Source organism: Lagenorhynchus albirostris, chromosome 3, assembly GCF_949774975.1.
Source record: "Lagenorhynchus albirostris chromosome 3, mLagAlb1.1, whole genome shotgun sequence".
In the NCBI taxonomy this organism is placed as follows: domain Eukaryota; kingdom Metazoa; phylum Chordata; class Mammalia; order Artiodactyla; family Delphinidae; genus Lagenorhynchus; species Lagenorhynchus albirostris.
Window position 1 is genome coordinate 119,133,397 of NC_083097.1, and position 22,607 is coordinate 119,156,003.

Sequence of the window (22,607 nt, forward strand, 5' to 3'; positions counted from 1 at the left end):
ATGTCCACATCCTTTAGCTCATTTTCTCTTTGAAACAGCTCTACTCAGAGCAAGGGCAGATCATAACATCTCCAGCCTTCAGGTGTGGGGAAGAGACTGGGAGAGGATAAGTGACTGGAGTGGGTCCCACCAGCTAGAAGATGATAGAACTGCAACTCCCACCCAGATTGTTGCTCTCCTGGCTCTCTCACTGACGCTGGGCTCTGCTCTTCTTCTCAGAGGACTTTGCTCCTGGCTCCTCCAGCCCTGCCTAACTTGCAGCTTTTCCGAATGACTTTTATTTCTGTTGTGTCTCACTTGGCAAGCCCAAGCAGAGAGGATGTATCGGGGGTGTGCGGGAGGTCAGGGAAATAGATACGTCCCTAGGTGTAAGTGTGTTGGATTTGCACTATGAGAAATGAAGGACTACAGGGACTTAACGGGCCTTAGCCGGCAGGAGCCCAGGTGGCAGGTGTGTCAGGCACTGGTCCACCGGCTACACCTGGCAGGGGGCGTGGTGCAAGCACTTTCTGAAACGGGGTCTCCAAATAAAGCTCTGTCAGTGCTCAGACATCAGCTCTCCTGCTTGGAGGCTTAGGTGATGCCCCCAGGCTTAGCCCTTCATTTTGGTTTTGTGCAGCTGTTACTTAGGGGACTGCCTTCTGCATATTAATATGGAAGTTGCCCCGCGAGAAAGTTGCTAGCAGGAGACTTGAATGGAGTCTTTTGGGTTGTTTCATGGCGCCTTGTGCTTTTCCAGAGTTTGTCATTTTCTTTTTATTTACATGATTATTTAATTATCTCTTCCTCATCATGCTGTGAACTCCATGAATGAATGAATGAATGATTGGCCAGCTCCTTAAGATGTCAGGTTAGCAATACCATATTTGGTATAATGAAGTAAAAGGTCTGTCCCAGTTTTGTTCTGCAGGAATCTTGACAAAGGAACACTGAAAGAAATACTCCTTTGGGGGCTTTGTCTTTGTAAAGTATGTTATCGAATGACATACTTCATTTCTAAAGAAAAGAGTGGAAAGGGTAAGAGCTTTATAGTGAGAGTTAAGGTACTTCCCAGCACAGCATCTTGCTACTCCACACATGCTCATTTTCTCCCCTGGGTTCTGGATCCCAGATCAGTGGCTTAATTGTAGCCAGGTGTGGACCTTTACAGCCCACACACCTGCACAGAGAGGGAGGTGAGGTTCCGAGGCAGCAATGTAATTACTCTGCTTGGGGTAAACTAATAGTTCATCCTCGTCCAAAGAAAGTATGTGCGACCGTGTGAAAATGTTCTTTTCTGAGGTCCCCTGCCCCCTATCAGGTTTTTTTGTTCATTTAGAAGGATGGGAGGAGGATGGCCCTGCATGTTTTCTTTTTCTCTTTAAAAATCTGTCTTGCATGGAACTTAGGTCGGCCTAGGGTGTGGGTAGGCGGTAGAGTCTAGTGGTTTAGGAATGTGCAGGGGTCTTGGAGGCAGATCAGCCAGGACAGAAATCCCAGCTCTGCCTCGTACCAACTAGGTCAGGTTCCTTAACGTTAGCAGATTTCATTTACTTCCTGTAAATTACGGGTAAGGATATCTTCTTTTTAGGAGCGTAATGAGGGTTAAATAACTGAAAGTATAATGAGGATTGAATAAGGTAATGCTGCACAGCTTTTTTTTTCTTCTTTTTTTGCGGCACGCAGGCCTCTCACTGCTGTGGCCTCTCCCATTTGCGGAGCACAGGCTCCGGATGCGCAGGCCCAGTGGCCATGGCCCACAGGCCCAGCCGCTCCGCGGCACGTGGGACCCTCCCAGACCGGGGCACGAACCCGTGTCCCCTGTATCGGCAGGCGGACTCTCAACCACTGCGCCACCAGGGAAGCCCTGATGTACAGCTTTATGGGCATGGTTCCTGGCACAAAATTAGCGCTCGGGTAACCATGATCATTGTTCTTATTTCTGCTTCATGCTACTGGATTTGTTTTTAAAAACCATCTCCAGAGATTTTTTTTGCCTGCTTGCTGAATCCTCTCCTCAGATAGTGACCTGATTTTTCTCTGAAATTCCATCTTGTTTGTAGGCAGACAGCCAAGTGGACCTGGTCCGGCAGCATTTCTATGAAGTATCCCTGGAGTATGTCTTCAAGGTGCAAGAAGTCCAAGAGAGAAAGATGTTTGAGTTTGTGGAGCCTGTAAGTAGATGCTCGAGGTTTCACTGTGTACCCAGACTTTCATCTCCCACCCCTCATTCCAACTACCTAGATGACGAAATGCTCTAAGTTGTTAATGAAGAGATTGACCAGCCCTGTTGCTGTGCCTTCTGCTAGTAACAGTGCTTGGTCAACTGGCTACCCCGGGCTCTTCCCAGGACAACCACAGACATGGGTGTAGAGCATTCAGCAATGGTTCCATCCTCTAGCTACCTTGCGTTGTGCTGGTTGGTTTCCAAGTCAAAGTAGGGGAGGGGAGGAGTTTTCATCTTGCCAAACAATAGTGATGACACCTTAACTTTCCTCCTTCCTTCCCTGCTTCTTCTTTCCTTCAAGTAACGCAAGTGTAGCAGTAACCCAAGGAAGCCATTCTATTTTTGCCTCCTAAGTTCAAAGCCCCTCCTTATCCCAGGCATGTATTAAAAGATGCGATATAAAGCAGTTTCTCACTCTAAGTTTGTTATAACCAAGCAGCATGGAGGTCGTTCTGAGTGAATCGTGATGGGATTTGGACTTGGACAGAATGTTCCATTGGGCATGAAGGGTTGCAATGTGGGGACACGTCTGGCTGTAGCTTAGGCCACCCCAGTGTGGTTGTGGTTTTGTGCAGATGTGGTATTGCTCTACCCCTCTGTGGCACTAGTGTTCAGAATCCATGGAAACACCAAATAAGCATGTGGGCCTCAATTTAAAACTCTTGCAGATCTTGAAGTTTTCAGCTGAATGCAACCTCTGATCTAGACCCAAGCCTGGGGTCTCTATACGAATGAGATTACCTACCTAGATTTAAGAAGGTGATTTTCGGGGCTTCCCTGGTGGCGCAGTGGTTGAGAGTCCGCCTGCCGATGCTGGGGACACGGGTTCGTGCCCTGGTCCGGGAGGATCCCACATGCCGCGGAGCGGTTGGTCCCGTGAGCCATGGCCGCTGAGCCTGCGCGTCCAGAGCCTGTGCTCCGCAACGGGAGAGACCACAACAGTGAGAGGCCCACATACCGCAAAAAAAAAAAAAAAAAAAAGTGATTTTCTTAAGCAAATAACAAAACTATAAGAAATTGAAAGAAAGTGACTGCTCTTTTTGGTCAAGAATGTTCTGTGCCCTGTTTCTAATTTATAAACTTTGAGGATGCTTTTTAGGCACGTAGACTTACTGGTAGTTTCAAGACTCCATTTGGCCTTGGAATTTGTTGTGTCCATCTTTTACTTTGCTGGAGCTATTTTGATCTTGGGAGTCTACTCCCAGCCATGTCATCTGGCAGATTCTTCAAAGCTATTAATTACCTCAGTCTTATCTGAATAAGGGAAACTTTAGAGCCAGCTTCCTTTCCAGCAATGATCTCTGCCAAGATCTCAGGTCAAAATCCACATCTTTCTGCAGGGTCTGTGAGATGGGGAAAGCCATCTGTCAGAGAAAGCAAGCTTGTTGATTTCCCTGCTTGGGGCCCAGAGGTGTTAAAACTAGCCATTCAATCACAGGTTGACTAAAAGAAAGTCTCATCTCTCTCGTGGCTGGAGCAGGAATTCAAATGCTGTCATGAAGAATTAGCCTTTTCACTTGCTTTTACTAGAACTTCTAGAGGAAAAAAAACCAGTGTGATTCTCATAATCTTTATGTATACTTTGTTTGATATTATTCTATAAATACCTGATTTTGATGAGTTGCATTTTAATTGACCCATCCTATTTTTGAGGTTTTTTTTGTGTGTCCATTTTGATGTCTCCATAGAGTGAATCAGATATCATATCTGTTAGCTTTTGCTGGCTAACAGATAACCACAAAACCTTATACAACAATAGACGTTTATTTCTTACGCATCTGTGGGGTTCATCTAGTCTAGGCTGGGCTCAGCTGGTTGACTCTGCTCATCTAGGTGGGCTTTCCTCTCCTCCTCCCCCACCGTATCCTCCTCCTACCTTTCTTCCTCCTCTTTTTTTTTTTTTTTTTTAAAGAAATCTATAAAGATTTATCCTTCTGTTTCCTGGCATGCTACCGTAGTATATCAGTGTCTTAGGTTTTTTGAGAGGCAGTGTAGCATCATCGTCAAGGGCTCTAGAACCAGACTGCCTGCATTTAAGTCCCAGCTCAGCCATTTTCCAGCTACGCATTCTGGGGGAAGTTATTTTTTGAGCCTTAGTTTTCCCCTCTGTGAAATAGGTATAATAATACCACTTTTATAAAGATGTTAGGAGGATTACCTGAGTTTATTCGGGTAAGATGCTTAGAATAGAGCTAACCTAAGTAACACCCAGTTATTATATAATTGCTTATTAGGACCCAGTTAGCGATTATTTTTTATTCTGAAGTAGAGGAATATATCAATTTTGGCCACCCAGGGTCTCCTCAAGTGAGCAAATGAGTCAAGTGCCAGTATTAACAGGGCCTACTTGGTTTAATATAGTCTTGGTAAATGTAAAAGCATTTATTTTCTGAATAGCATAGAAAATGCTGATGACCCAGCTGCTCTGTCTGAGGAGCTCACAGTCTCCTTGGGGAATCAGTGTCTATGGTAAAGAGCTAGCCAAGGTAGCAAGCAGTTCAGTGCCAGCATGCATAGGATGGATGTACCAGAGGGATTTAAAAAGTAGAGAACCATTGTGGTTTGCAGATGTTTTTGAAGTCATAAAGTGAGGCACCTGGAGAGCTAATGAAAAAAAGGTCTGGTCTCATGTTAGAGTGAAGAGAAAGTGGTAGGAGCTTGTCCTGAGTTAAGTTAAATGAGTTGGCGGAGAGGTTGGTTGTAGATGTGTGACCTTCACTTTTCTATAGAAGTTCTTGTTTCTGAGCACACCAGTTGATAGGCAGGTGAGTGGCTGGAGCTGTGGGTAGGGAGAAGAGAGTCACACAATGAAAAAGCTACTGACCAGATCACTGGTTCTCAAAGTCATAGAAATACAAATTCTCAGGCTCTACCCCACACCTGAAATTTGTGGGTAGGGCCCAGTCATCTATTTTTTTGTAAGCCTTCCAGGCGATTCTGCTGCACATTAAAGTTTAAGCCGCTGGCCTAGATTGTACAAAAGAAGAGCGTGAAATAACGGTCGATGATATCAGCTGAAACTCTGTCATGTTCTGTGTGAGTAATAAGTGCTTTACCACATTATGTCATTCAATCCTTATATCATCTCTGAGGGTAGGTACTGTTTTTGTTTTCAGATAAAGAAATGGAAGCACATTTATTTACTTCTGCAAGGTCACACCTAGTAAATAGCAGAGCTGTAGTGGTCTGACTCTTAATCTCCATGAAACAGCATTTGACTACTTAAGGGTGGAAAGGAAACAAGCAAAAAAATCGATTGAACTAAAGTTGGGGTGCCTGGTGTGCATATTCATGTGTTGAGTTGGTTGCAGTCAAGGGAATCTTCCAGCCATTCAAGGAACCTCCATGTACATCGACTATGTTCATTTGTTTCTTAGAAAGTAACTTCAAGTGCCGGAAGTTATTGACCTTCAGAAAAAGAAACAAAATTTTAGTATGCTAAGGAAGAAAAATCAGACTCTGGGATCTAAACCGTATATTTTTGTGTGCCCTGGAAACCTTAATTTCCTTGTTGAGGTACTAAATGTTCTGGAGATTGGGATCGTAGATAATGACACGACTGGCTTCATGAAGGTGAAGCCATATTCCGTCTGTTGCCTGAGTTTTCCTAATTGAAGGTTACCTACTGCGGCAGAGAGCTCACTCTCTACGTTCGTCACGCTCCACAGCCTCTGAATTTCGCCTCCAGAGTATTTCTTGGTGCTGTGCCTTCCTGTCCTTTCTCACGGCTTCCGCCCCATTGCAGCTTGTCATTCTTTCGCTTTGGTCAGTGGCATCCTGTCCTGACCCTGTCAGCACAGTGCCTTTTCTGACACATCGGTCTGATTCTGTCCTTCTTGCTGAGCTGCCCCTGCTAGCACGCCTGTGCTAATTAAGCCCATTACATAGATGATCTCAATCTCTACCGTAATCCACTGCAGTAACAGGTTAAAGACAAGTTGAAGGGAGTTACCTGGCTTACCCAGCCCAGCTTTTCATCCCTTTACTGGCTGCCCTTCTCTTCGTCGGTGTGAATGAATGGTTCTTGGTAGCTGTATTCTTCTGCTAGGGATGCTGTCACAAAGTACCACAAACTGGGTGCCTCAGAACAACAGAAATGTATTGTCTCATAGTTCTAGAGGCTAAAGGTCTGAGATCAAGGTCAGCATGGCCCTGCTGCCCCTGAAACCTGTAAGGAAAAATCCTTCCTTTCCTCTTCCTAGCTTCTGGTGCTTTCCCGGCAGTATCTGCCATTCCTTGTTTTATAGATGCCTCACTTCAGTTCCTCATTTTCACAGGACTATCTTCTCTCTGTGTTTGTTACTGTGTCCAAATTTCCCCCCTTTCTAAGGACACCAGTCATTTTTGATTAGGGCCTAATGGATTCATTTTAACTTGATTATCTCTGTACAGACCCTGTTTCCACATAAAATCACATTCTGAAATACCAGGGTTTAGGACTTTGTATCTTTTGGGTTTGGGGGAAAAAATTCAACCCAAAACAGTAGCTCTATTCTATAAATGGAAAAAACCTTAAATTTATCACGTAGTCCAGAAGGTTGTAACCATCACTAATAACGCAGTTACATTTTTGTTTATTATTTTTTAAAAAATCTGTGTTATCAGCTAGGAAATAGGAATAAATTTTCTTACAGTTATTCTCAGAGGAAAACAAGGAAGGGGCAGAAGGCAGAGGAGGGTTGGGAGGGTCTTCCTCTGGCATTTGCTTTGTCATGCTGTGATTGCACGTCTGGCTGTCCAGGGAGGAGCCTGGGTGGACGTGCTGGCTTCTCTTACCTGATAACCAGGTGAGGCTACAGCAGGCGCTTCCTCTGTGTGTGTGAGTAGAACCATTTCTTTGAGGCAGACAAATCCTTGCATCTCGGGGGTCCTTCTGTGGGCCGTGCCCAGCTCCCTGAGCAGTGGACTTTCATTTCCCTTGGGGTCATAGGTTCAAAGATTCATACAGTGTGTGGGAGGTAGGGGAGGGGACGAAAGATGCTGTGAGGGGAGAAGGAAGGAAGTGGCCCAAAGATAACAATACCGAAGGCATCATTTCCTGTAGAAAAAATGGACAATCAGCCATGATACCAGAGGAAGTGAAAACCAAAATAAACATTGGCAGCTCTCTGCCTTTGGAGTGCTTGTGTGTATACCCAGGTGGCATCTTAGCAAGCTGTCTGAGATAGTTAATTACCCTGAGTAAGAGAGGCCCTGTTGACTGTAAGTGCAGCATAAATCAGCATTAATAGAAGGGATGACTCGAGAATCAGCTGCTTATCTTCTGCATTATTCTCCACTAGAGGGTGACTCAGTGCCCTGGAAAAGTGATGGGGCGCAGCCTTCAAGGACAACAGGGAGGGAAGAGATAAGAAAGGACTGTTGTCCTTGTGAATACTGGCACTAGGTTTGGCATAAGAGCTCCTTCTTCTCCATTACTGGAGCCATTTAGAAGGAAAAGTGTGGGCCACGTTCTCAAAAATGTATTTTACATAGAGGACTTTGCAAAGACTTTGGTCATCTTTGAAGAAAAGAGTTCATTATTAGTCTTTGGTGACTCTCTGTGGCTTACCACCCATTCCTTAATTTAGGTGAAGGGTGTATATATGGTGCCTCTAGATGTTTTTATAGCCAGAGGACCCAGCAGTGCCTGTTCCTCTCCTCCTGTAAGGATCTAAGGGAACAGATGTTCGAGGGACAATGGCAGCAGGAAGTCAAGGGATCACATTGTTATAAGCTGGGGTTTTGCCTGACTTTCCAGTGCAGAGCTCTTTGATAAAGTGGGCTGGGCATGTGGCTTTGTCTGAAGACAGGTCAGTATATACCTCGGTGCTTACCGTTCCTGCCACAAGCAAAGTGTGAGAGTTTCCTTTACTCTCATTATTAGGGCTGCTGCTCAAAAAAGGAGAGTAGGTGAAACAAAGTGAGATTGTGTTTAATAAGTAAAGGTATGTTCATTTAAGGACTAGAAGATTAAACACAACAATATAAAGTGGTGCAGCTGTGTCTTGGTTAACAGGTATTTGAGGCAGGTCAGAGGGGACAACTCAGACGGTGTGAGTTGACATTGAGAAGTTAGAATGGGGCTGGTCTCCAAATGTAGTAGAACTGGGCTTGTGATGGAGGTGAGGTTCTGGTTCTTCTGAACCTTGTTCAGGCTTTAACTGTAATCCTGTCTTCAGGTTGAGATTTGGGACTGAGACAGGATATGTAGAGCTTGGGAAGGGGCCAGGGAAGCATAACAACAGTGAGGTTTACATATGGGCACTGGGAGGAGAGACGGCAGGAACGTTTATTTAGCTTGGAGAAGTGAAGGCTGACAGGGGCTCAGGGTGGGGACGTTAATGGTTTTTAAGTATATGAAGGCATGTTGTGAGAATTGTAGTGAACAGATGTTTTCACTCTTCACTAAAGACAAGACTAAACAAGGAATGGGCTTACCTTTTAGGCTGTGACACTTTAAGTGAGAATTTAGGGAAACCACCTAAGTGAAAATGTGGGAACATGAGATTATTTTAATAAAGGAGTCCAGAGTGTTTACTTCTGGAGAGCTTCTGGAAAGTACAGAAACATGCTTGAGCTGAAATCTGATCTGGGTGATTTTCTTTGATTTGACTTTGCCTGTTAGACTGCAGACTCAGGACACACCAGCTTCCTTTTCTCCCTTCCTTGTTGGTTATCAACATAACCACACCCTTCTGCGTGATAACCTGATATTATGAATATACTAGAAGGAGACTGAGTGGGAGCCCTGGTCTTCAGCTTCTGAAGAAGTGATTTTCTTAGGAGGTGATGAGGCTTCACAGGGGAAGAGCTTGGATGTTGGTGCCAGGAGGCCTGGTTTCAAATCCTGGCTGCCACTTACTGTGTGTTTTTTGGGCAAGTTAGTTAACCTCTTTGAATCTGCTTCCTTACTGATAAGTTGGAGATGATAGCAGTATTCATTTCATAGGCTGTTATGAATATTCAGTGAGACACAGGGCATATGAAGTTACAGTGCCTGGCATGTAAGAAGTGCTCAGTAAACGATAGCCATTATTATTACCTTATTCTAGACTTTCAAACCGGGGCTGGGAACTCAGATACAGCTCCATAGTACCTTTTGAACCTGCCTATGTTAAGTTTGCCCTTCTGCCTTCATTACAGCTACTGGCATTCCTACAAGGACTCTTCACTTTCTATCACCATGGTTATGAACTGGCCAAGGACTTCAACGACTTCAAGACGCAGTTGACTATCAGCATACAGAACGTGAGTAGGCGAGGGGACAGGCTTCCGTTCCCTCGCTAAGGGAAGGAAAAACAAAATATGGGTCTGGTTGCATACAGATCACTTAAATGGACTGAGATGCAGGTGGAGAGGGTGGGTCTTGCTTGGGTTCAAAGGGCAGTGGGGGTCAGGCATTTCTAGGGTGCTGGATGGTCCCAGGTTAGAGCATCATCCTCTCCTCCATTATTTCAAAGCACTATTTTTATGTTCTCGGAAATGCTGCTGCTGCTTATGTTTTAAATCTGTAGCGCCAGAATCAGGATTTCCTTTGGCAGTGGAAGTCCCAGCCCCACCCAACCTAGCCTCCCTCTGTGCATCTAGCCGCCTGGCCCCATAAAACCATAGAGTGTGTGTGTTCAGGGGATGGGGACGGGGTACACGTGCTGGCCTTGGGCTCAAAGGATGTGCTGTTGTTCAACTCTCAGTGAGGCTGCCAGGAGATCCAAGTAGGTGCGCCTTACTCCCAGTCTCCTTTCCCAGATTGTAAGCAGCAGGACCTTTGCGTGCGCGGAATCCTGCTGAGGACTCTGGTTAGCGGTCACTGGGGCTCAAACCCCCTTCTTCCCTGTGTGGTGGGGCCACTTTAATCTGCATGTTGTCTTTGTCTCTGGATGATCCTGGGCCCAAATAAACCCAAGTGTGTCTGTGCGGGTTGGACTGCATGCTTTAAGAAGCCTGAGCTTGCCCCCTCATGGTTCTCTGCAGTGCCTCAGAGAACAGGAGTTTGCAGGATCTTGGATGAGCTGTCACAAAGTGTGGCTTCCCTTGGGCCGGGTCCCTCAGAAGGCAGACTCTGAAGTGGAGATTTATGCAGAGCAGGTCCCCAGGAGGCAGTGTTGGCAGAAGCACCTGTGACAGAGTGAGGGCAGCAGGCCCTGCCGGAGGAGAAGCTGAGTGGCGAGGACTCAGCCGATGCCCTGGGCCCCCTGGAGCTGGGATGGTCCCTTGACCCTCCCCCTTTGGCCCCTGGCTTCGCCTAGTTGCCGGGTGCAGGGTGCCCTGGGGGAGGGGTAACCTTAAGTGAAGCAGCTCCATTTGAGGAGGGAGCCATCAGCAAACAGCTGGAGAAAGAGCATCTCTGTCCTGGAGGGAGGTGGAGGGCGTACCCTGCTGTGGACCATCCCAGTCGGAGTGGCCTGGGATGCTTGTTAAAAATGCGCATGTCTGGGTTGAGAGGCGCTAAACTTACCTTTCAGGGTGAGAACTGGTCATTTGCATTTCCTGCCGGTTCCCCAGGTGATTTTGATGGTCCCTAGAGTTTGAGAGTCATTCTGACATAGGGCTTTAAGGCCAAAGTATATTTCTTAAAAGGGAACATTTTTGCCTGATTCCTAGATGGCTGAATGTTCCTTACCTGGTTTTAGATCTAAGAATTCTGTAGGTTGATGTTCTGAAGTGCTAGAGATGGGAACAGGGTTTCATTTCTTTGATTTGAATAAAATTCCTTTCATCCTAGACAAGAAATCGCTTTGAAGGCACCAGGTCAGAAGTGGAATCCCTGATGAAGAAGATGAAAGAGAATCCCCTCGAGCACAAGACCATCAGTCCCTACACCATGGAAGGGTACCTCTACGTCCAGGAGAAACGTGAGTGCTGGGTCGGCCAGCGGTGTGGGTGTACTCTTGCCTTTTTCCCCGGAGCTGGGGGGTGTATCCAGTAGTGCCTGGCCTGGAGTACGTATTTCGACGAAGGAGAGTGATTTTATAGTTAGGTTTCCTAGGGCAGAGATGCTGTCCACCAGGTCTTGTCTACCTCCCAGTGATGTGTTATGTTTCCTTTGTAACTGGGAATTTCCTTGCAACCTGGAATTCATTGAGGCTCTGCGGTGCCCCTTCTCTCCCTGGTGTCACTCTACTCTTGAGGTTCCTGTACCTTCAGTGTAGCTTTATATGCCATACCCTTGGGGTAGAGGCCTTGGAAAGGTCTGGCTGGCTGGACCTTATTGTCATATCCTTCTGTAGACTTAATAGTTGGTGATTTTGTTTTCATTTGAGACTTGTTTCAGCAAGGCCCAAACAATCATGACTTAGGCCCTTTCTCTCTTCTCCTCAACCCCTGTCATTCCAACACTTAAATTTTATGAGAAGTAGAAACAAAAGCTCACTTCAAGAGCCAGGAAGAAGAGCCATTGACTTGCCCATAGGACATCAAGGAAAGAAATGCCAGGTGCTGCTAACCCAGAGTTTACAACGATGACTCAGATTCGTGCACTGGGCTGTTGCACTCGCAGACTTAATTCATGCGTGCGGTGCTAGAGATTAAAGAAAGTGCATTGTTTTTCTTTAATGGGTAGCTCTTCTTGTAGTCTCGCACCTGTGCTTTCTGGCTGGGCACTGTTGATTTAGGATTAAATATCTTCACTCCTATCTGCTTCCTAATGGAACAAAACACTCAGTTTCAGTGATTATTCTATTTATGATTACTCAAAAATTTCCTTGGACTTAAAATTGTTCCCTGGTGACAGAGGTGTAGTAATGGGGTTGGAGTTGGATCATCAGTTGTGATGAGAGTTTTATGTCCCTTATTCTTGCAGGTATGAGCCTGTTAAGGCTTGTAAAAAACAGAAGCTACTTTAGTTGTGTGTTATACCTGAATATATGGTCATATCTTCTTTGCCCAATGAGAAGACCATCCCCAAAAGTTTTAAGTCAACTTGAAAATAAAAATTTTTAAGACTATAAAAATACAGTTCAGGGTCCACTTATAATACATTTATTATATTATTAATTATATTAATATTAATTATTAATAATTAATATATATAATATATATTATAATAATATATATTATATATAATAATATATATAATATATTTATTTTCTATATATATTTATATATTTATTTATATATATATTTATTTTATATATATATTTTTAAATATATATTTAAATAAATATATATATTTATATATAAATAAATATATATATTTATATATTTATTTATATATTATTATATATATTTATATATTTATATATATAAAAAAATATATATTTATATATATAAATATATAAATATAAATATATAAATATATATAAATATATAAATATATATATAAATATATATTTATATATATTTATATATATATTTATTATATATATATTTTATATATATTTTATATATATTTTATATTTTATATATATTCATTTTATATATATAATATATATTATATATTATATATATAATATATATAACATATAATATATATATAAATATATATATTATATATAATATTATATATTATTTATAATATAAATATTATTATATATAATATATATAATTAATAATTAATATTTATTATATTATTAATTATATATTATATTATTAATTTATTAATATTGGTCACTTACGTGTAAAGTCAGTATAAGCACTCACATGACATTGTACAATTTTATTCAAACACTTCATGTGTTTTTTCAACATTAATGTCTTGATTATCATTAGAACCATATTTTGATTCTCCAACACAGTGGTCCAGAGCATATCATTAGAATACATCTTTTTTTTTTTAATTTTGAAGTTTTTGTAACATTATTTTGAAGTAGTTTCAAACTTACAGAAAGTTGCAAGAATAGTATAAAGAACGACCATATGCCCTTTACCCAGATTCACGAATTTTTACCATTTTTCCAGTTAGATCATTCTTTCTCTCTCTGTATGGGTGTGTGTGCATATCACAGTCTCACACACACACACACACACACACACACACACACACACACACTATAATTTTTTCTGAACCATTTGAGAACAGGTTGCATATACCATGCTTCTTGGCTTCAGTGTGTATTTTCTCAAAACATTCGTTTATGTAACCACAGTTACATATCCAGGAAATTTAACATTGATAAGATATTTCATCTAAACAATATTTCATATTCCCATTTTGTCAGTTGTCCCAGTGATGCCCTTAGAGAGCATTTTGTTTTCCTCCAGTACAGGAGCTTATACAGCATTTAGTTGTCATATGACAACTTTAGTCTCCTTTACCCTAGAACAGTTCCTCTGATGACATTGACGTTTTTGAGGAATATCGGCCAGTTCTTGTATAGAATTTGTTCATTGTGGGTGTGTCTGATGTTTCCTCATGATTAGATTCAGGTCATGCATCCCTGGTCAAATCCTACATAAGTAATGCTGTGTTTTTCCCGGGTGCCACATCCGGAGCAAAGGATGTTCCTCTGCCCTCTGTGATCTTGTTGATTTTGATCACCCAGTCAAGGTACTTTCTGTTTTCCCCACTGTGCTGTCACTATGTTTCCCTTGTAACTGATAAGCGGTCTGTGGGGCGGACACCTTAAGACCGTGCCCTTCCCTCATCAGACTTTGCCTCCCATGGAGTTAGCATCCATTGACAGTCCTGGCCTGGGCTGACCTTTACTGTGATGGTCGCAAAATGGTGATTTTGCAGCTCTGCCACTCCCTCCACATTTATTAGTTGCCTTTCGGTGTGCTATAAGGAAGCGTCCTCCCGCTTTCTACCTCCCTCCTTCTCTCCTTTCCTTCCTCCCTCCCTCCCTCCCTTCCTTTCTTTCTTTCTTTCTCTCTCTCTTTCTCTCTCTCTCTCTCTCTCTCTCTCTCTCTCTCTCTCTCTCTCTCTCTCTCTCTTTCTTTCTTTCATCTGTCTATCCATCCATCTTTCTACTGTCAGTATGGACTTTTGAGTTCCCATTTTGTTCATTAGGCTAAATCCATTACTGTCCTTGTTTATTATGATGCTCAAAGTGTCCAAGATACAGCACTTTTGAAAGCTTTGTGTTGTGCTGTCACTGGAATTTATTCTCTAAGCCACAGAAACACATTTGAATGGTTGGTGTTTTCATTTGTCCTTGATACTCCAGGGTAGACACTCTGTTGCTTTTTAAGTATACTAAGTGACATCCAACACTTGCAATGGGCATTCATACCGTGAAAAATAATTATTAAGTGTCTGCTAAATCTGTTTTCATGTTATCATTATTGTTTTTTAATCATACCTGCTATGTGATCTCTATAAGCATCCAGAACTCGTATTGATTGAGGTCCTTGCAGGCTAATAATGCCAATCATGCCTTCTTTCTCTAACAATACTTTGTTGTTTGAAATAAGGTAATTGGCCAGGCACCTGATAAAATCAGATACTGTCAGAATTCGTCTGTAGGGCATCTGCCTCTTTCCTGAGGGATAATTTTGAGGGACAAACTCCTTAGATTACATTTGAGCATTTACTCCTGTTCCACATGTCTGGTGTCTCTGGGTTTTCCTTGTCTGCTTTTCAGATCTTCTTGAGTTCTGCTAAAGTAAAAATTAGGAGTTTGGAAGTAGGTCAGAACCCCTGTACGTGTGTGCACATGGTCGCAGAACAGCTGTGTGGGAAGCATGAAGCCATCACACCAGATGGGAACAGTGACAAGCACTTTGAGGAGCTTTTCTGTGTTCCTTCTCAGTCATCTTACTCCTGTCAGGGGAGAGAAAGGAAACTTCAGATGGAGATTGATAATATGGGAAAGTGAATTAATTTCCCCAGGGAACCTCTACTTCGCTTATATTTTAAGACCCATCGGATGCAGCATTTAGTGGCAAGCAGTGTTCCTTGGTCCTTGGGGAAAGCCCTGGGTCGGTTCCATTTCCAGCTTGTGGAATCAGATTTCTGCCTGTTCACGTCTAGCTGGTGTGGGAGAGTATATCGCCCCTAGAAACAGTTTAAGGATAGGTGAGCATTGTGAGTTACTGGTTGTGTGTTTTTCCAGCATGCAGTGGATGTGTAGAGATGTTTTATGGGGAATATTACCTTGCAGGTCATTTTGGAACTTCCTGGGTGAAGCACTACTGTACATATCAACGGGATTCCAAACAAATCACCATGGTACCATTTGACCAAAAGTCAGGAGGAAAGGGGGTGAGTTCATTTTTAAATTTCATGCTTGATTTGCTTGGTTAACATATGATGAGTATAATGCATGTTTGAAGTTAACACCTCCAATTTTCACTGTAATTTTCTTAATTTTTATACAGTAGTTCCAGGAGGCATGGCACCTGAAAAAGTAAATAAAACAAGATGATTATTTTGAGCACTAAGTTACATTGGCAGCTGCAATTAAGAAAGCTTTTTGTATTTCACATATATACAGTGTTAAGTGTGTATAATGTGTTTAGATGCTGGAAATTCTTGGATGACCTCATCCTGTGAAACTGATTCTTGTCACTCTCACGCAATACCCAGAGGGCTGCCAGTTGGCAGTTTAGATGTCCCAATTATCTGTTGCTGCGTAACAGGTCATCCAAAAATGTAGCGACTTTGAAAACAACACCAGTCATTTTAGCATTTCCTACACTTTCTGTGGGTAAGATCTTTGTGGAGCATTTGGATAGATGGTTTGAGCTAAGGGTTTCTTATGCTGTTTCAATCAGATAGTGACTGGAGCTGGATCATAAGGGTCTGAAGCAGCTCTGGGCTGGTCAGATATAGCTCTCTTCCTTTCTCCTGACCTCCTCTCCCATTCTCTTCCTTCTTTTCCTCTTGCTCTGTATAGTCTCAGGGCCTGTCCTCTGGCCTCTCTACGTGGGCTATTTTGGTTTTCCTCACAGCATGGCAGCCTCAGGGTAGCTAAAGGATTCAAGAGTGAATATTCCAGCAACAAAAGGAGACCCTGCAAAACCTTTTAATGACCGAGGCTTAGAAGTCATATTGCCTTAGTTTGACCCCATGTGTTGGTTGAAACAGTCATAAAAGCCCACCCAATTTCAGTGTGAGAGGACATAGGCCCTGCCTTTTGATGAACGGAGTATCAAAGTCACATTGCATTGAAGAGCATGTGGGATGGAAGGTATTCTTGTGGCCGTCCTTGGAGGAGATAGTCAGGCTGCATCTGCGGGGTCCCCACTGCTGGGAGCTCCTTGCTGTGCCCCAGTGGTTCTCCTTTCCTCTGGGAGTACTCTGTCTGTCTGCATTTTCTTTTTAGGTGATCTGTCTTTTCTCTCTGGCTCCTCATAATATCTTCTTTTTTGTGTTCTTTTGGTATTCTACATTTCATTATGATAGTCCTTTCTCTGATTTTTTTTCTTTTTTTCCCCAATCTGTTGTGCTTAGGCATTTTGGCCTTTCTGGATTTGAGGATTGGTGTCTTTCAGTAACTTTGGAAAATTCTCGCCAACTATCATGTTGAATATTGCCCCCCTCCCCATTCTTTCTATTATTCAGTATCTCCTTCTGGAGATATTTAAATATTTTTTAACAAAAATATTTATATGTTTCATTTCTTTGAATCTCTGGACTCCGCTCTGGATAATTTCTTTTGTTCTGTCTTTAGTTTAAATAATTTTTCGGCTGTGTCTAATCTGTTGATAAAGTAGTCCTCTGTAAGTATTCCAACCCTGGCCCTTTTCTCTGTGGCAAATTTTTGTGCATCCTGTTGGGTTTGCATATGTGCAGGCATTACAGTGTAGAGGCTAAGAGCACTGGCCCTGAGGTTGGACTGCCCGGGTCAGTGATGTCACGCTGTTGTCATTACTGTTAGCTACTCCCCCGTGCTGTCCCCTTGCTCTCTGCCGTTTCCAGTTTTTCTTCCTGGCTTTCTTTCTCTTAGACCACAATGCAGGAGTTGATCAGCATCTCTGTACCTCCCTGTATCAAGGCAAAAAAAGCCAAGGCTCTTTTTCTTTTTTTTCTTTTTTGCAGTACGCGGGCCTCTCACTGTTGTGGCCTCTCCCGTTGCGGAGCACAGGCTACAGACGCGCAGGCCCGGCGGCCATGGCTCACGGGCCCAGCCGCTTCGTGGCTTGTGGGATCTTCCGGACCGGGGCACGAACCCATGTCCCCTGCATCGGCAGGCGAACTCTCAACCACTGTGCCACCAGGGAAGCCCTAGCCAAGGCTCTTTTAATGTGTCTTGTTAGTGGTAGAGTTGACTTATAAATAATCTCAGGAAAGCAGATATGTGAAAATATCAAAACACAGAGAAATTACAGAGTTAGAAGGAGTATTAAAAAGCTCTGTTAATAGGAGTTCCTTACTATTCATGAAATGGAAATAGAGTTAGGTCTGCCTTTCTTGGGTCAAGTCATAGTCCTTTTCTAACTCCTAGTCCTTCTAGAAATCAGATTCACTGAGTCATTCTCTCACACAGTCTTTATTTTGGGACCATTTATCTTGTGCTTTCCTAAAGCTGGAGTGAAGAACTCTCTTGTATTTTCTCTACTCCTTTCTTACCACGCTTGAAAGTGAAGGGCAGAGACGAATTATGGTGTGTGTTTGGGACTCCTTAGACTTCAGTGGGATAATAGGAAACACCTCACTGAGTTGTTAAGAGGTTTATATACATTAGTGTATATAAACTTCTTGGGACTGAGCCTGACACATAATAGAGGCTGCCATATTAGGAGCTTGATATTATATGAAATAATTTTTCTAGTAATAATTACTTATATTTAGATTTTGTTTTATATTTTTCTAAAACATTGTCCTTGATCATCCTGTTTTATCCATTTTTCCTACTTTACAAAAGAGGAAATTGGGGGTCGGAGAGAGGGAATGATTTCTAAGGATGTATGTGGAAAGAGTTACTTTGAACCGGTGCTCAAACCCTGATTCTGGAGCCTACATCTCCTGATTCTGAGGTTCATCATCATAATCAAAGAGAATAATACTGTATATGTGTCAAATAAAAGTTTTCCATGACGCCACTCTGTTTCCTCATCCTCAGGGTGAGGAAATGTGAAGACTGGCTGTCCAGCGGTGATGTCTTCTCAGTTTATACAGGAGAATCATGTGACGTCATTGTATGTGTGCTTGTACAAAGCTCTCCTAGGAGCTGGCGGCAGACTTAACGTAGAATATAGGGTGTTTTCTTTTCCTAACACGCTCTTTGTCCACCCTGTCTCTCCTTCCCTGTCCCTTTCATTTGGATCATTTTCCTTTGAAAGTACCTGCTTTTCTCCTAGCTTCAGTCCAGGAGATGTGAGCGGATTTTCTGCATCCTCTTGGAGACAAGGCCTGTGTGTGGTGAAAGACAGTTCCCCGCGTTCTATCCTGTGAGATGAGGGTGCTCTCTTTGGGAGCCCTAGAGCAGCCCAGAGCTGACCCCGTCCCTTTCCTGGCTTGAAACCCTTCATATGTTCCCACTGCTCACAGTATACAGACCACAGTCTGCATGATCTGGTCCCTGCTTCCCTCAAGCCCTTTCTCAGCCCAGTTTCCCTCTTGCATGGGGATTCCGGACGCACTGGCTTCCCTTCAGTTCCTCAGGGCTCCATGGACCCCCACCACAGGGCCTTTCCACCTGCTGTTCTCCACCCCTGATCTGTGCTCCTGGTTTTATCTCCTGTAGATCCTTCGGGTCTCAGCCCAAGAAAGCCTTTGCTGACCTTCCTGCTGAGGTCACATCCCCTTAATGTAGGTGTTTGTAGCACAGCATGCATCTTTTTTTTTTTTTTTACATCTTTATTGGAGTATAATTGCTTTACAATGGTGTGTTAGTTTCTGCTTTTTAACAAAGTGAATCAGTTATACATATACATATGTTCCCATATCTCTTCCCTCTTGCGTCTCCCTCCCTCCCACCCTCCCTATCCCACCCCTCTAGGTGGTCACAAAGCACTGAGCTGATCTCCCTGTGCTATGCGGCTGCTTCCCATGCCTCTTTTATTGTAGTGTTTGTTACGGTTGTAACTCTTCATTTATTTGTTTAAGTGATTGTTATCTCCATCCCCTGTTTTTTTAACCACCAGTACTTGAACAGATCATCTTTATAGATTTTGCCTCATATGGAATGGTCGTCTTGGGAACAGCATCTTATCTTCTTCTTATTTCTGCTTATATTTGACAATCTTTTATAGTTCCCCTGTTTTCTCCTATTTCTCAGGGACACCTCCCCCTAAGCTTTCAAAGTGAGAGGTAGTCCAACGCCATTAAATCAGAAATAGAGTTAGACGTTAACATGGTCAGAAGTTCATATGTTTGGGCATTTCCAGTCATACATTTACGTGTTGCAGAAGGAGCAATTCTCAATCTGAGAAATTAATCTTAGCCATTCAGTAAAAGACAATAGATGTAAGACTTGTGAATATAAACTATCTCTTCCTAGGTCTTCTGTGTTTTGTGTGCTGTTCTGATATTAGTGGGTGGTTAAGTTTTACCATACGCAGTCACATTTCCTATTATTCAACAAACTAGGCAAGTTTGCTAATTTCCCCCCTAGTTTAGGAAGAAAGATTGGCAGATATAGGAGAAAAAGGAACCCTAAAAAATTCCTACGTGACAGGAAGAGAAGAAATCAGGGGCAGAAACCTCTATGTTTTTAGACAATAAATTAGTCTTGTGCGATAAAACTGTTGCATTCCATTTGTACAATGGAATACTACCCAGCAATAAAAAGAAATAAGCCCTTTTTTTTTGTACCATGGATTTTAAAAATTACCTTTATTGTTTTAATGTTTAATTTTTATTTTTTTATTGACGTATAGTTGATTTACAATATTACCTAAGTTTCAGGTGTAAAACATAATGATTCACAATTTTTAAAAGTTATACTCCATTTATAGTTATTATAAAATACTGGCTATGTTCCCTGTGCTGTACAATATATCCTTGTACATAGTAGTTTGTACCTCTTAATCCTTATCCCTATCTTGCCCCTCCCTCCTTCCTTATCCCCACTGATAACCACTAGTTTGTTTTCTGTGTCTGTGAGTCTATTTCTTTTTTTTTTTTTTTTTTTTTTTTTGCGGTATGCGGGCCTCTCACCGCTGCGCGCAGGCCCAGCGGCCATGGCCCACGGGCCCAGCCGCTCCACGGCATGTGGAATCCTCCTGGACCAGGGCACGAACCCGTGTCCCCTGCATCGGCAGGCAGACTCCCAACCACTGTGCCACCAGGGAAGCCCCTATTTCTTTTTTGTTCTATTCACATTTGTTTTATTTTTTAGATTCTACAGTGATATTATACAGTATTTGTTTTTCTCTGTCTGACTTATTTCACTAAGCACAATACCGTCCAAGTCCATCCATGTTGTTGCAAATGGCAAAGTTGCTTTTTTAATGGCTGAGTAGCATTCCAGTGTGTGTGTGTGTGTGTGTGTGTGTGTGTGTGTACACCACTACTTTTTTTTTTAACATCTTTATTGGAGTATAATTGCTTTACAATGGTGTGTTAGTTTCTGCTGTATAACAAAGTGAATCAGCTATACATATACATATATCCCCATATCCCCTCCCTCTTGTGTCTTCCTCCCACCCTCCCTATTCCACCCCTCTAGGTGGTCACAAAGCACCGAGCTGATCTCCCTGTGCTATGCGGCTGCTTCCCTCTAGCTATCTATCTTACATTTGGTAGTGTATATATGTCCATGCCCCTCTCTCACTTTGTCCCAGCTTACCCTTCCGCCTCCCATGTCCTCAAGTCCATTCTCTACATGTGTCTTTATTCCTATCCTGCCCCTAGGTTCTTCAGAACCTTTTTTTTTAGATTCCATATATATGTGTTAGCATACGGTATTTGTTTTTCTCTTTCTGACTTACTTCACTCTGTATGACAGACTCTAGGTCCATCCACCTCACTACACATAACTCAATTTTGTTTCTTTTTATGGCTGAGTAATATTCCACTGTATATATGTGCCACATCTTCTTTATCCATTCATCTGTCGATGGACACTTAGGTTGCTTCCGTCCTGGCTCTTGTAAACAGAGCTGCAGTGAACATTGCACACCACTACTTCTTTATCCATTCTTCTGTTGATGGACACTTAGCTTGCTTTCATATCTTGGCAATTGTAAATAATGCTGTGAACATTGGGGTTCATGTATCTTTTTGAATTAATGTTTTGTTTTCTTTGGGTATATACTTAGGGGTGTAATTGCTGGATCATATGATAATTCTATTTTTAGTTTTTTGAGGAACCTCCACACAGTTTTATGTAGTGGCTGAACCAATTTACATTCCCACCAACAGTGTACAAGGGTTCCCTTTTCTCTACATCCTCACTAACATTTGTTATTTGTGGTCTTTTTGATGATAGCCATTCTGACAGGAGTGGGGTGATATCTCATTGTGGTTTTGATTTGTGTTTCTCTGATGTTGAGTGATGTTGAGCGTCTTTTCATGCGCCTGTTGGCCATCTGCGTTTCCTCTTTGGAAAAATGTCTATTCAGGTCTTCTGCCCATTTTTTAATTGAGCTGTTTGCTTTTTTGTTGTTGAGCTGCATGAGCTGTTTTTATATTTTGGATATTAACCCCTTATTGGTCATATCGTTTGCAAAAAGAAATAAACTTGATTTGTACGACATGAGTGAATCGCAAACGAATTATGCTGAGTGAAAAAAGTCAGACGTAAAAGAGCATTCCATTTGTATAAAGTTACAGAATATGCAAACTAATCTGTGATGACAGAGAACAGAGTCAGTGTTTACCTGGGAATGGACTGGGTGGAGGGATGATGGATTACAAAGGGACTTACCAGGAAGCTTTTGGGGCTGATGGAAATGTTCACTACCTTGATTGTGGTGATGATTTCACAGATGTATACAGATGTCAAGACTCATAAGTTGTATGCTTGAACATGTGCAATATATTATAAATTTAAAAATTATACTTCAGTAAAGCTGTTAAAACATATTTATTGCACACCTACTCTGTTCCTGGGCCTGTTTGGCCGCTGGTGACACAAGGGTAAGCAAAAACAGACACAGTACAGTATGCCCTCAAGGAGCTTAGAGCCTAATGAGGAAAGAGACATTATTTGAATCATCACTTACAGCAACAGCAAATCTTACCTGTGATCAGTGCTGTGAGGGAAGGAGGGGTACATGGTGCTATATGAACATGTCTGGGGGTGTTTGACCCAGTCCAGAAATGTTTCCCTGAGAAGTGACCATTGAACCAAGGTCATAGAAATCCAGAGTTGGAAGGAGACCTCAAGGTAATCTTGTTTCAACTCTTATCAAACCTATAAATTAAACCTATTTAAGCCAATATCAACAAGAATTTAACCTAGCATGGGTTGATGCTGTACCATCGTGATCTGTTAGTACTCAAGACATTGGGCTCTAAGTATTAAACATGGCTTACAGATTTTATTTGCATGAGGCTGTGGTCTGAGAAGGTTTATGACCAACCTTCCACCTCCTGTGGTCCTGAATACTCAGGTTTGAGAAGATGAAATGACCACTTCTGTGTATGTGG

At 42.5% G+C, this 22,607-nt stretch overlaps 1 protein-coding gene across 13 annotated transcripts in view; it reads left to right on the plus strand.

The window, feature by feature from the left end:
- The window catches only part of ARHGAP26 (Rho GTPase activating protein 26), a 543,304-nt gene that overhangs the window by 132,698 nt on the left and 387,999 nt on the right, over positions 1 to 22,607 (plus strand). For all 13 annotated transcript variants that reach the window (XR_009539612.1, XR_009539613.1, XM_060143876.1 and 10 more), the window contains exons 6-9: positions 2,043 to 2,153; positions 9,332 to 9,436; positions 10,911 to 11,040; positions 15,229 to 15,329. Coding sequence is in view for 11 of the 13 variants with exons in the window: in XM_060143876.1 (XP_059999859.1) it covers positions 2,043 to 2,153; positions 9,332 to 9,436; positions 10,911 to 11,040; positions 15,229 to 15,329 (447 nt within the window). In the remaining 2 variants the exon portion in view is untranslated. The remainder of the gene's footprint in view (positions 1 to 2,042; positions 2,154 to 9,331; positions 9,437 to 10,910; positions 11,041 to 15,228; positions 15,330 to 22,607) is intronic.